The sequence below is a fragment of the Gavia stellata genome, chromosome 12 (genome assembly GCF_030936135.1).
Source record: "Gavia stellata isolate bGavSte3 chromosome 12, bGavSte3.hap2, whole genome shotgun sequence".
Classification (NCBI taxonomy): domain Eukaryota; kingdom Metazoa; phylum Chordata; class Aves; order Gaviiformes; family Gaviidae; genus Gavia; species Gavia stellata.
The window spans coordinates 6,330,953-6,345,254 of NC_082605.1; the positions used below are offsets into that span (position 1 = coordinate 6,330,953).

At 39.7% G+C, this 14,302-nt stretch overlaps 1 protein-coding gene across 1 annotated transcript in view; it reads right to left on the reverse strand.

The window, feature by feature from the left end:
• The window catches only part of DOCK3 (dedicator of cytokinesis 3), a 196,191-nt gene that overhangs the window by 22,020 nt on the left and 159,869 nt on the right, over positions 1-14,302 (reverse strand). Inside the window, exons 35-39 of the mRNA XM_059823157.1 lie at positions 13,278-13,338; positions 12,064-12,157; positions 11,201-11,349; positions 6,344-6,430; positions 4,284-4,388 (exon numbers count right to left, since the gene is read on the reverse strand). Of these exons, the coding sequence (XP_059679140.1) occupies positions 4,284-4,388; positions 6,344-6,430; positions 11,201-11,349; positions 12,064-12,157; positions 13,278-13,338 (496 nt within the window). The remainder of the gene's footprint in view (positions 1-4,283; positions 4,389-6,343; positions 6,431-11,200; positions 11,350-12,063; positions 12,158-13,277; positions 13,339-14,302) is intronic.

The following is a 14,302-nucleotide window of genomic DNA, read 5'->3' on the forward strand; positions in this document are numbered from 1 at the left end:
ATATATTTTATTCCTTCTTCTTTGCAATGTATTTCATCAAGAAGTGATGAATAAGTAGACTATTCCACTGATGTCGCAACAGAAAGATGCCTCTGATCCATACACACGTAGCATTCAGTCCTGTTGTCTTTTCTTATTTGCTTTTCAAACAACTGAAAAGGGACCATTTTTTAATGGGACTATACTGAAACGTATCAACCAAAACTAAGCCACCAGCTTGACTGTTCTGCACTGAGAAAGCTGCTGTCAAATACAATTTACACTAGATGGATAAAAGTCCTGAGGATTTCATAGAATAGAGGGAGATGTATGTTTATCCACTTAGCAGTTATCCTTAGAGAGAAGTCGTAACAAACTGTTCACAAAAGTAATTGTTTAATCATTGCTGTATTGTCATAGCCATACAATCCACCTCTGATCATGCTGAACAATACATCCTCAGGAACTCCCCTGTCTGTAGTGGAGTAATATGGAAAAGCCTTACAAGAATTCTCAGTGGCCACTTAGCAAATTCCCCTTCAGCCTTAAAAGCACTTTCCTCTTGATGAACAAAATTTTGTTTCTGCCAGTAATGGAACGCTTGCATTTAGATACGCCTCTTGAGGCATTAAACCCCTTGTGCAGAGTTCTTGGACGCTTTTTGAGCCATCTCAAGCTTTGAACAGCAAGATACAGGATTTCTAAAGTCCTCAGTGTCATCAAGATTGTATTCCAGTGTCTTAACCCTACTACCACAAAACACAATTTCGATTGGTGTTAATGTCTCCTGATGCAAGACCAATCAAAACAGGCAAATTCTCTAATTCTGGTAGTTTTAACTCTCATACACGTAACAATAACTAGAAGTACAGGGAGATTTTCCACCTTCATAAACCAAAGAAAGAATCCCAGAAAACAAGAACAGTTCCCCCCCTTCTATTTCTTGCATTTAGAAGCTGCAGTATATGCAATAATGTTTTGTTAATTGCTCTGGAAAAGGGTTCTGGCCAAGCAGTTCCTGATCTTGTAGCCAAATCAAAGAGAAAGCAGCAAAACCCAATCATAAAACACGGCCAAGGAGTGCAGTTATCTTTGGCTTTGCATTTCAAGTTTATGGAACAGATCTACGTTCCAGCTGTGACATATGTCACTTTGTATGCATCAGTCACAGCAACCTATGAACTGGGAGAAAAATTGCATGATGAATCTTGACAGTTCAGTCTGTAATGCCCAAACTTTGCAGCTATTATTAAATTTGGAGTGAGTCCATGTTTGAAGGTGAATCTCTTCATGACACTTACTGCATTCTCTATTTTAGTTTTTGGTTGCAGCAATCCAGAAAACTGTAAGCCTATAAATAAAGTTATTGTGATTCTAAAAATAATGCCCTGAAAACACCTCAAAGCTAAATTTAATAGAGTTTTCAGACAGCTGCCAACACAAGATCTCAGAGTGTGGCTTGTCAGGCCTTACGTGAACTTCTGGTAAGCGGAAGACATGGACAGTTTTAATTTACTTATGTAGGAAGGCTAGAAATAGATGCGGAATTCATAGAAACAGGAACAATGACTTCTAGACAAAGGGCCTTCAAAATCGAGGATATAGAAAGAAGTAGTTATTTTCTGTCTTAAGCTATACAGCAATAGAAAAATAAACGAGAAAAGGGCATGGAGTTATTTGATCACTTTAAATCACTCCCATATCCATTTGAAAATTTTAAATCCATGTAAATCTTTTTCTCCTCTAGAATAGCTGCTTCCAATCTCTTTACAGTGTGATCCATGCTGATGTGATTGCTAATGGGCTTAGTCTGTGCTTCGCAATGTGTACGCTGTATGGATCATTAGAGAGAGAAAGGAGGAGGATGACTTCTAATGAGATTGCTACATTAGTAATCTGCTATCAGAAGTACTGCTAGCAAATATAATTGCAGAATTAACAAGGATTATAATTATGTACGCTCATGTTCGCTGTTAATGTCTCCAGCCAAGTACCCATATTGTTACACCGTTTCTCAAAGAGTAAGTGCTGTGCGCTGAAAACCCGTGCAGTGTTAAATGCGTAGGCCATGCAGGATCCAAGATAAAACTGTAGGATCCATAATACAATAAGCTAGATTCACTGATACTACTTCAAATGTAGGAACGCTTATGTGCCATGACTTTGTTAGATATAAAAAAAGAAATTGTCAGTTTTCTCTGGAGACCTTCATGAAAGGGTAGCTACTGCTTCATACTGCAACACTTGCCATTTCCTCAGAGTCCTCTGCCAGTGTGTTCTACACACTGATTCAGGCTGCTACATTATAGCGCTGTTCAACTTAACTTTTCAATAAGGTGAAGCCACCCTTTATCCACTGGTATTTCCACCTTGATTAATTCCAACTTGCCTTTATTTCCCCCACCCGTGTTTCCATTAAAAGACTGAAAGACTGTAATTAAACACCAATGTTTAAATCCTAGTTAAAAAAAAATACTTAGTAATCAGAGGGAAATTTAAGAGTGCAGTTTTCAAAATGGTACACAGTTTGGCTTTCTGTAGCTTCTTACTGTATAACTGAAGAGTGGTGCCATCTCTTGTCAAACTATTTCTTTAAAGAGAGCACAAAACATGTAGCACCCGTCCTTGAAAGCACGCTTCAAGTTAGCTTGTCCTGTCAAGCTAGATGGCATCTACCGTCAATTTTCAGACAGCTCTTACAGCAGTTGTCAGATTCTATTCCTTCCTCGCCCTAAACTAGCAACAAGACATTGTACAAATATCCATTTTAAGTTTGATTCCTCATTAGGAAAAGAAGATAATTTCACTTTTTAAATGGATTGCAGACCCAGCTGATCCTGTATACACCAGCAGACAGTAAGCTCAAAGTGAGGACGCGTCCAGAGAAGCTGCTAGGTTTTTTGTTGAAGAGAGGAAATTTTCGCTTGTAGACAGCATAAGAGAGTCATCAGTCTGGTATTAGAATAATTCTGTCATGTGAGACTTTTTAAAGCGTGATAATTTCAGAGGATGAAAATTAGTTGAGTAATGACCCAACATTGCTGCAATACAGCATTTTGCTTAATATAGAGGCAATTTGTGCTGCATCTGCAGATCGTCAAAAATACACACAGGCATGAGACAAATTTCTGATCTCTGCTCCTAAGAACACTCCCAGTGGACCACATCACAGAATCACTAAGGTTGGAAAAGACCTGTAAGATCATCAAGTCCAACCATCAACCCAACCCCACCATGCCCACTAAACCATGTCCCGCAGTGCCACGTCCACATGTTCCTTGAACACCTCCAGTGAGGGTGACTCCACCACCTCCCTGGGCAGCCTCTTCCAGTGCTTCACCACTCTCTCAGTAAAGAAATCTTTCCTAATATCCAGCCTAAACCTCCCCTGGTGCAACCTGAGGCCATTTCCTCTTGTCCTATCACTTGTCACTTGGGAGAAGGGACCAACACCCACCTCTCTACAACCCCCTTTCAGGTAGTTGTAGGGAGCAATGAGGTCTCCCCTCAGCCTCCTCTTCTCCAGACCAAACAACCCCAGTTCCCTCAGCCGCTCCTCATAAGACTTGTGCTCCAGACCCCTCACCAGCTTCATTGCCCTTCTCTGGACACGCTCCAGCACCTCAATGTGCTTTTTGCAGTGAAGGCTCCAAAACTGAACACAGCATTCGAGGTGTGGCCTCACCAGCGCCGAGTACAGGGGCACCATCACCTCCCTGCTCCCGCTGGCCACACTATTTCTGATACAGGCCAGGATGCCGTTGGCCTTCTTGGCCACCTGGGCACACTGCTGGCTCATCTTCAGCCGGCTGTCAACCAACACCCCCAGGTCCTTTTCCGCCGGGCAGCTTTCCAGCCACTCTTCCCCAAGCCTGTAGCGTTGCATGGGGTTGTTGTGGCCAAAGTGCAGGACCCAGCACTTGGCCTTATTAAAGCTCATACAATTGGCCTGGGCCCATGGATCCAGCCTGTCCAGATCCCCCTGCAGAGCCTTCCTACCCTCGAGCAGATCAACTTGGTGTTGTCTGCAAACTTGCTGAGGGAGCACTCGATCCCCTCATCCAGATCATCACCAAATATATTAAACAAGACCGGTCCCAAAACTGAGCCCTGAGGGACTCTGCTTGTGACTGGCTGCCAACTGCCATCCTTCAGTTCAGCCAGAAAGCTGTTTCTACTTGTGCAGGCGTAAAAAAAAATAAGCTGAATGGCAGACATCATATCTCCATGACAAAAAAATACAAAGCCTTAACTGCTACTCTGAGCCTAATCACTTTGTCAAATTTTGTGTAAGTCTGGCTTACCCGCAGGAAAAATGGGAATTTCCGACCATAAAAACCAACTCTGAAAAACTCAGGTTCTAAGCGCTGCTGCTCCATGATATTATCATAATAGGTAGCTTCCATTTTCTGTGGAGGAAAAAGATAGCTGCTGTCAGACCCTTAAGGCTGCACTTAAAACATTAAAATATCACATTACTCTTTTGCGCCCACAATTTTTAATGAAAAGATCGAAATTCTTTTAAAGATAAAAATTATTAATTAAACAGTCTACATGGTGGAACAGACTATAGTATCGTCGTACTCATTTTATATTTTTGGAGAAGATATATGAATATTTTTCTGTTGTATCTCATTTTAAATTAAACGGGTCTCGCATGTAATTTTCTTTGCATTGCAGAATTAATGGCAAAGCTGTGAATAAGATCTATGTTGCCTGGCTCACAGTGTCCTATTCTCTCCTAGAGTTCAGAATCTATTCCACTGTCTGGAAAATAGTATCAGTTCAATTGGGTTTGCCTTAATTGAGTTGAAGGGCATGAAAAAGGATGAAACAAAATTAAATTTTCTACAGCTCTGTGCACGAGTAGGTTTAACATGGAAGATAAAAGGGGTTTGGAAAAAGTAAAAGGACTTTTCTCTACTTCCAATTATTAGTTTTGTGGCACTGTGCTAGCATTTGTATCAAGAGTGGGATTTCAAGACCCCTTGCCAAACAGAACCTCAGTTGAAAGGCTCACTGGAATTTCACTGTAGCAAAAAGATAGCTTTTTAAAGAGAAGAATCAGTTTGACATCCTTGCTTCCACTGCAGGGAACCCTAACAGCAGCTTTGACTTAGAATATTGCCTGAAGGTTTTGTTCTCGATTCCCACATATATTAACGCCTTTTCTAAAATGGAGAAGGTCCCAAAGTCATTGCAGGAAGAATAAAGGAATGTGTTGAATGATGTGAATGGCATAGAGAGAAACTCTTTAGAGTGGGGAGAAATTCAAGTCAGTTCAGGTCAACACAGATTTAGGAAACTTGAACAGAAAACAGATCACACACAGGTGAGCGAAAGGATGAGGTGAATTAGTTATACTGATCAGCTGAGATGCTCTTCACCTGCCAGCTGATTAAATCCAGATAATAAAGAGGCAGCAAGAATAGCTAAGTTACTGCTGGTTTAGGAAAGAAAGTCTTGATGCATGACTTGACTAAGCCTTTAATAAGTTTGTTTGCTCATCATTCACGACCACTTTACCGATATGTTATTTCCTGTACACCAGGATAAATTTTCACACTGCTCTGTTTTAGATGTCTACAATAAATAAGTGCACAACCAAGACACCCGTACTCTCTTTAGGGCCACTTTGAAGAAAGCAGGTTCTTCAGAAGTGCTGTTCATGAGACCTAGTTAGACAGATATCTTCAGATGAGAATAAATTTGACGTTTAAAGAGAATTTAAACCACTGTGTATAAGAATACATCCACACAGCATAAATCTTAAATTTGGATATATGCATGCTACCCCAGGGGACAAAAGCAGATGAAATACTTTCACATTCATAAAGCTTTTGAATAACAACCAGAAGTTTGACTTTTTCTGATTAAAGCACGATGCTGCAAATATGCCCTGATTTCATCACGTGTTTGGTGTTACCGGAGGACCAGATTCTTGTAAATTGACAAGAATGCCATAAATGTTTGCCTTCTCCATTCTTTCTCTCTTGTTCCTCTTATGTCAACTGAGGCACAAGCTGTCCTTGATATTTTTGGAGTTAAAATGAAATATATGTGTGGTTTTTTAAAAAGAAAAAAAGTATTTTATGCAAAAAAATATAGAAATATGCAATTGCAATAGTAAGCCCAGCTCCCCTGTGTGTGCTGTCTCCATACACTCGTGGAAGTTTACTGTTAGGAATTACTTCAGTGGACCTGCAAAGTCATCAAAATGAATCAATGGCAAAAGAGTCACTGTAAAAGGAGCTGTATAGGGAGTATGATTATTTTTTTATATTCAGAATGTTCTGACAGGAGAGCAAAATTCCCTGGGGAATGACATGAGAGTCTGCAAGGAGAGGAACCGGTTGCTACTTACCCGAATCCAGCTGAGACTCTGATAATCATAGAGACTTTCATACTGTATGGCCAATTCTCTGCACAGCGGGATTCCAAACTCCCAGCTCTGTGAAACCAAAGCAAATCACAGTCACAGCAAACAGAATGTTATTGCCAACTCAGCTGAGAGGAATATGGAAACTCAATTTTGGGAATTCATTTGGTATGAAATGCTGGCAATTAGATGTGAAAATGCAGTGTGATGACACAGGTGCCATTAAATTTCAGATTAATTCCTTCTTCAAGATGGTAACGGAGGCATATGTTCCATTGAAATTACACACACATACTGCTTGTTACTGACAGTTCACTCAGGAGACTGGGAACTTATTTAGAGAAAGATAATACAACTAAGAATTTTTCTTCTTGTTAGACACCCCTTTAACCCAGCCCCAATAGCTCCTTTGCTTTCTGCACTAAAACTCCCTGGAGTAAAGAGCTAGGGCTTAGCTCCCCAGCAAAGCGCTCCCCTTCCCAGGGCTGCTACCTCCTACTGAAAGCACGAAACTGTCAAGCAACGGGAAACACTCAAATATAGAGACAAAACATCCTCAGAACTGACCTGCACTATTGCAGTGAGTGAATATCCATATTCAGAACTGAAAGCAAAACTCATTTCTTCAACTTACAGTCTGCATACAATAAATTTTCTCTAGCACACCATACTGATCACCCTCAGAGGTAAGGAAGAAAGATACTGAGTTTGGGCGCCCCCGCATTGAGAGAAAGGCTCCCCTGTTACCTCACTTAGCTTTTTAGAGTGCTCATTTACCACCCCTGAACTGAAATCGCCTCTCCCATCATCTTTTAGCTGCATAGATTGGAAGCCTTTTGGGGGAACGACTGTTTCTTGCCATACTTATATAAAGGATCTAGAACACCAAGGTCTCAGTTGGACCTTTACTGGATTAACTTTTGTGCATTACTGGGCTAACTTGCCAGTTGTTTTAACTGGGACCCTGTTGCAGTGAAAACAAAATTAATGTGTGAGTTAAACTATCACCTTAAGTTTTAAGAATATTAATAGCAATATTGTAAATGATTGGTAGCAGTAATGAACAGTAATTATGTAAAATATTAGCACTTAATATGGAAATAGTTTTTCTGACTACATGTACCCCCACTTAAAAAAGTCAATCTCTGCGCTGTTTGATTTAGTGTATTAGGTACTTTACAATGCTTCCCTTTATGCACACACATTTTCGTGTCTGTTCTCTCATCCTTAATACCAGCAAAGCTTTTTTTCCTCTGAATAGCAAAACCAGTAAGTGTAAGAACTTTTTTATTAAAAGAAGGGATAGTTGTAAGAACTAAAACGGCAAAAACAATGATCCTACATCTCTTTAGCTTCAGTTAATTACAAAAACTTACATAAGAACTTGCTAAATAAAAGACTCTTTTAGAATCAATTTGGATATTCTGATAGTAGTAGTAGTAGTTTGGGATGATGGGAAGCCTGAGATTTATTTAGATAAATACAATACATACAATAGGAAATTAACTGAAAGACCAGTTACTTGACTACAGAGAATATTACTTAGGTTTCTGTGATCAGAAATTAATAGGACTTTTGCTGTGGATTGTAAAAGTCCATGACATACAAATTGATACACTGAATTGGGATCAACAACATTAACCAGTTAAGTGTTTATATTTGCAAACACAAACATTTAGCTGTGGCTAAAGCCTACGTAATTCTCTCATCTGTCTTCCAGACAGAAGCAGAAAGCTAGCTGGCTGTCTTCCCTTGAGGTGGTCTTAAAGATGTAACCTTTTCATGCTCCTTTTCTGATGTGAATTAAATTAACAACATGTAACCGCATCTTATTTCTCTTTATACTAGCTCTTCTACATGTACCCTGATACTATTCCTGTCAGCCTAACTCAGGCTTCTTCTCTTCGTTTCAGTTAGATTTCCACACAGAGAAATTCCACTGTGCTAGCTGAGTATTCTGTAGATACAAGATGAGATAGAGAAGCGAAGAAACACAATTATACAGGTAACTTCTTCGAGAGAAGAGAGTTTGCAGATATTTGAAAAGAAAAGAGAATGAATGGATATCTGACTCACTGGGATCCTCAGTTTTAAAATCTGTGATGTTAATGAGTACCATTTTCACAGTGTAGAAATTTAATATGTAATTCCATGTGCTACGCAAGTGTCACTTCCCTCTAAAGCATAATTTTCCCCCCCTCCAAATAATTTCCTAATGTCTCCACTGTTAATTTCCTTCATTACTGCTTTCTGTTCTGCTGATGTCTGATCTGCTTGCATGTTCTGTATTATGTCCTTCACTTGAAAAGCACATTCATATGACATTTATTGCAGCTTTCTCCTATGGCACCAGCAACTCTCAGTTGAGCGCTACTGACTGCACACAAGGAGGCACAGATAGAGACAATTGACATTTACGAATGGCAACCTTTATTTACTCACATCCCAATGTGCATATTTCTTTTGGAAATATGATTCACATGAGGGTGCACAAGAGAAATTAGTTTAAATGTTGGGAATGGAGCACATGATCTAAAAATGAACTGCTTTGGAAGTACAGCTTTGGGTCTCTCACAGCACTTGGGTGGCGCTAAGGAGAATACACACTGCGATGCTGTGATGGGAGCTGGTCAAAATTTTTAGTTAATAAAATCTAGCAGTGAACTGGACAGGAAAGGGTTGTGTAGTTTTCACGCAATTGCTGTCCAGAAGCGTGATCAATCAGGTTCAAACAGTTCTACTCACAGTCTTCTTCAACTAGAAAACCTTGAGTTTTAATAGAAAAAAATTGTAACTGTGAGTTAATAAAAAATAAATCTTCATTTAAAGTTACGTACTTGCACATGCTGCCGACTGAGCCATAAATCAATTCAAAGCATAGCAGAAATCAGTAGGAAGGAGCACACGACGGGACTGAAGGCTAAAAGGGCTTTGGAACACCTTGTTCCTTCCCAGCACAGGGCTGCTACCAACAATATTGAGAATGGGAGTTACTCAATTCTGCACCTCCCCTGCAGTGCTCCAGGCCTGCCATGGGCCATGCCACCACTCCTTGCCCTCCACTGGCATGCCCTTTATGTCAAACTCACAAGACAGCCTTGTGGCCATAGTTTCCCCCCATTCCGGTGCTGAGAAAATTTTCCCATTAACATATGCAGAATTTTTATACCCTTTTCATGCTGCTTTGACCCCCTTCCTTAGTGGAAGATGCCAGGAGCAGCCTGAGAAACTTAAATCTAGAAATGCAACTGAAGGACACAGAACAACAAATTCCACTCTTCAGGACCTGAGGAGGAACCATCTTAAGGTAGTGCAGAAAAAACCTATCAGACCCAAGTTGAGGGAAGCTAGTTTCTTCCATTCCCTGAGCTGTTCCCTGTTACACAGCAACAGAAAGAGTGCTGAAAAGCAGCAGGAGGATTTGGCTTCTCAGCATGTTCCACAGTTTGAGCGACACACACACTACTTAAGTGGATTATTTAGTCATTCAGCTACCATTTATAATAAAGGAGGATTAAAACACAAAGTCAAGCAACTCCAAAAACATCCAGTGGGGGAAAAACGTCAAGAGGTTAACACTCTATAATCTGTTAGGAGTTTTATAGAAAAATTACATCCGTCAAGTTTTTACTCCCCTTCAGTGCATATATGGATTGCCTGTTTTATCCAAATTGCAGGCTCACTTGTTTTACACAGTCTCTATATCATCTTTGTCTAGTCAGACAGTACTGCAATATTTGCACAAGTCAGTAATTTATTTTTTTTAAGTGCGGTCTGAAAAACCCTAAAATTTCTGAAACTAAGAAGAGACCCATATGCGGTTTTATTACAAAAGAACAATTCTGGCCCCAAAAAATAATTCTTCTTAATTTATCACTTCCTCATAAATAGACCATTTCTTCCTACACACAGGAATCTGACTTCCTTTTGCAGGTTCTGTAGAGAATGTCTCTGCCATAGGTAACTTTCTATTATCAGGGTTAGGAAAGAATTATCTGGAATGGCCACCCCATATGAACCAAATCACATTTGTATTTAATGCCACTGTCATTGCCATCACAGGCAAAAACAACCCTGAGGCGCACATGCAGACGTTACCTTCCAATAATATAAGCTGTAGGAGTTTTTCTAGAGAAGGGAAAAATTTGAAAATATTCTGACAGATTGTATCACTTTTAAGGTTCACCTCTGAAATGTTCCCAAAATGACATGACACCAGGGACTATCACACCTACGTCTGCAGTAATTAAAAACCAAAAAATTTATTGTAGGAAAACATACCGAATATGTGAAATTGAAATGTATTGATTTTCTTCTTGTGCAATGGAGGGAACTGCACTTTAATTGAAAGCCACTTTACAGTAACAGTGACACTGAAAGGACTTAAATCTTTTTTAATAAAGGGACTCCTACAGTGCATTGCCTGCCATTTACTTCTATAGGTTAGAAACAGAATAAGTCCTTAAGTGAGTCATAACACAGCAATTTGCATAGACAACCACAAAATGCAATCCCACCCCCCAGGAGCTAAGGAACTGGCATTCGTAGAGCTTTCTGCCATATCAGGTGATCCAAAGTTTGGTTTAAATGTATGCAAATGTTTTGGTGCTTTCCCTGTTGGCCTACCTAAACTAGTTCGAAATGTTATGCACAATGAAATACCCATGTCCATTTTCTCATCTGTTTTTTTGTCCAGAGAGCCAAGAAGCAATTTGTCAAGTTATAAAACCTTTTGATACAAATTCACTTCCAGACTACTGAACTGAGATGATAGGGTTGCAAACCCTAAGCAAGTCAGGAAAAGGGAAGGAAGCTGCTGGAAGAGAGAAGAAGTTGGCATACCTTCCCTTTGTTGAAGTAATGGATAATCTTACGGCACAGACCTTCCTTACGTTGCCACTCTGACTGAGATGGGTAATGCAGGAACTCTCTCAGAGGTCTGTCCTCCCACTGAAGCAACTCACAGTACAAAAGCAAAGTAAATGCAGCCTCTGTTGGAAATGCAATTATTGAACACTGAATCAATGACAACAAAAAAATACAGCCAGTAGGTTGAAAGGTCCCTAGACCTGCATCTTAAACAGTCTGGAATTTCTGATTTACAATTTGAGAAAAAATGCTGAAGTCTTAGACAATCATTAAATTATTCAATTACTTAAAATAGCACCACAAAGCTGTTTCCTCTGAACCTGATTTTTAGGTACAAATCCGTCAAGTTTCTTTTTACTACCTACTTGATTTAAACGCACAGATAGATATTCAGATATGTAACTAGATTTAGAGCCTGCAGCTGTAAACAGAGCTTGGACAACACAGAATTAGAGTCTATACACTTTCTAAGTGCTCCCTAAATACTACAGTGCAAGGAAATATGGCAAGTGAAAATGTAACAGTGGTTTTGTGATTTTAATCTTCCTCTAAATTTGATTCCACTGTTGGGATTTTTTTGATCCATCTTCCTTGTAGAACACTTTAATGTAAAATTTGGAGTGTAATGGAATAGTCGTATGGTTATGTGGGCATAGACATACATTATTTGACTTGAGGGAATAAGTTGGACCTCAGCTTCCTATCTTCCCAACTGCCATAACTGTATTTGTACAATTTTTTTCCAAAAGAATGAATCAGATCTTAGTCTATAACATTGGGAGAGTCAAAAACTTTCACCAGGATTTCAAGCAGACCCCATACGATGTCTTACTAACCTGTATAGTTCTCAGCCTGTAAGTGCATGTCACACAGCTTGTGGATATAGCGGATGTACATCTCTTCCTTGTTAATTTCGGATTTATAGAAATTCTGTGAAAGAAAAAGAGAGAGTTGTTATTCCTATTGAGACTCTTCCTTCATTCAAGACAATCAGGAACATCTATGTATGTATAAGGTATTGAAAAGAGAATACATTATTAGTGCAAAAGAAAAGTAATGATTCTTTTCACATTCACACTGACTTAACCCTGTGCTGGTTTTGTCTGGGATAGAGTTAATTTTCTTCATAGTAGCTAGTATGGGGCTGTGTTTTGGATTTGTGCTGAAAACAGTGTTGATTGATAACACAGGGATGTTTCAGTTACTGCTGAGCAGCGCTTACACAGAGTCAAGGCCTTTTCTGCTCCTCACACCACCCCACCGACGAGTAGGCTGGGGGTGCACAAGAAGTTGGGAGGGGACACAGCCGGGACAGCTGACCCCAACTGACCAAAGGGATATTCCAGACTATATGACTTCGTGCTCAGCAATAAAAGCTGGGGGAAGAAGGAAGGGGGGTGGGGGGTGGAGCGGGAGGGGAAGGTGACGTTTGGAGTGATGGCATTTGTCTCCCCATGTCACCGTTACATGTGATGGAGCCCTGTTTTCCTGGAGATGGCTGAACACTTGCCTGCCAATGGGAAGTTGTGAATGAATTCCTTGTTTCGCTTTGCTTGTGTGCGCGGCTTTTGCTTTATCTATTAAACTGTCTTTATCTCAACCCGCAAGTTTTCTCACTTTTATCTTTCTGATTCTCTCCCCCATCCCACCGGGGAGGAGTGGGTGAGCAGCTGTGTGGTTCTTAGTTGCTGGCTGGGGTTAAACCATAACAAACCCCCTCATTTTATAGTGTCATGATGTTTTTTCGAAATGAAGGTAGTCAAAAGCTAAAAGAAAAGGCCAGAGAGGTTGTAGAACTTCTGTCACAGGGATATTCAGAACTCAGCTGGACAAGGCCTGAGGAACCTGACCTATTTGGCCCTGCTTTAAGCAGAGAGTTGGACCAGTGACCTCCAGGGGATCCTCACAATCCCTGTCGTTCTGTTCTGTCATCCCAGTGCTCGGTTTTTGAAGCTACACTTGCCTGACACAGATTCCTATCCCAACCTTTCCCATCCCAGTTTTGACAACATTGCACAATATCACAAAGAGATAAAGGAAACATCTTTACCATAAGGTTAACAGTGCAGCCAATTTTCTTGTTTTCTGTTTCATCTCCTTTCATACAGTCCCTAAGAAAGCAGAGCAATGTTGAAATACACATCTGCAAAAAAAGTCCTTTTAAAATAAATTTGAAGCTATCTTACCCTCCAGAGTTTTCTTGGATCACAAACAACAGTTAATCATATACTTTATTTTATAAAGTTCCTCTAAGAAAAATTTCCGTATTATGACTTAAATGATACGAGAACTGAGTGTCCTCTTACATGTCTGCATCTGAGAACAAGCACCCGAAACAACTGCTACTTCATTTCTTACAAGAATCTGAACAAAAATTAGATAGTAGTGGCCAAAAATCATCTGAACGAAAGATCTACTGTAAAAGTGAAAAACTATTATTTATCCAGATGTAAATGTTTAGTTGTTTCCCAGTCAAAGGATTAGCTTTCATAAATTCAGCTATCTAATGTAGTGCTGGCACGCTGAAAGATACAACCTGAGTAATTTAAACTAGATACTGACTTTTTCATATGTAAGTTAAATCACAGAATTTATCTTTAGTTTCTGAAATATTTTAGAAATTATTTCTATTCAAGCAGTATAAAAAGTTAAAGGCTTCAGAAATTACTAATCTTGATTTGAGAAATTCACATTCATTTGTGAAAAAGAGCCAAAATTTTTAAAGCAGTGACACAGCAAACTCTTGAGAACTAATGTGTCAACTAACTGGCAGCTGGACTCCTAGAGATGCCTGTGTATTTCCAAATTCCAGTGCAGTTCCCTGTTCTGTTCTGCTCTGGGAATGAAAAAAATCTGCTGTGTATTAAAAATGAGCTGTTCCTCAATTAAGCATGAAAACATGTATCTGTGTATCAAAGTTGTGTTGATAGCAAATGTCATTAAAAAAAAATCAGCTCCCTTGCATTCCCTTTAAATGTGTCTCAGATATCTGGTCTTGCACAGTAGTTGTACAGCAGCTGTTGTCAGGAAACAAACAGGAGATTGGATCAAACTGGTAAGGATAACAAAAAGAGC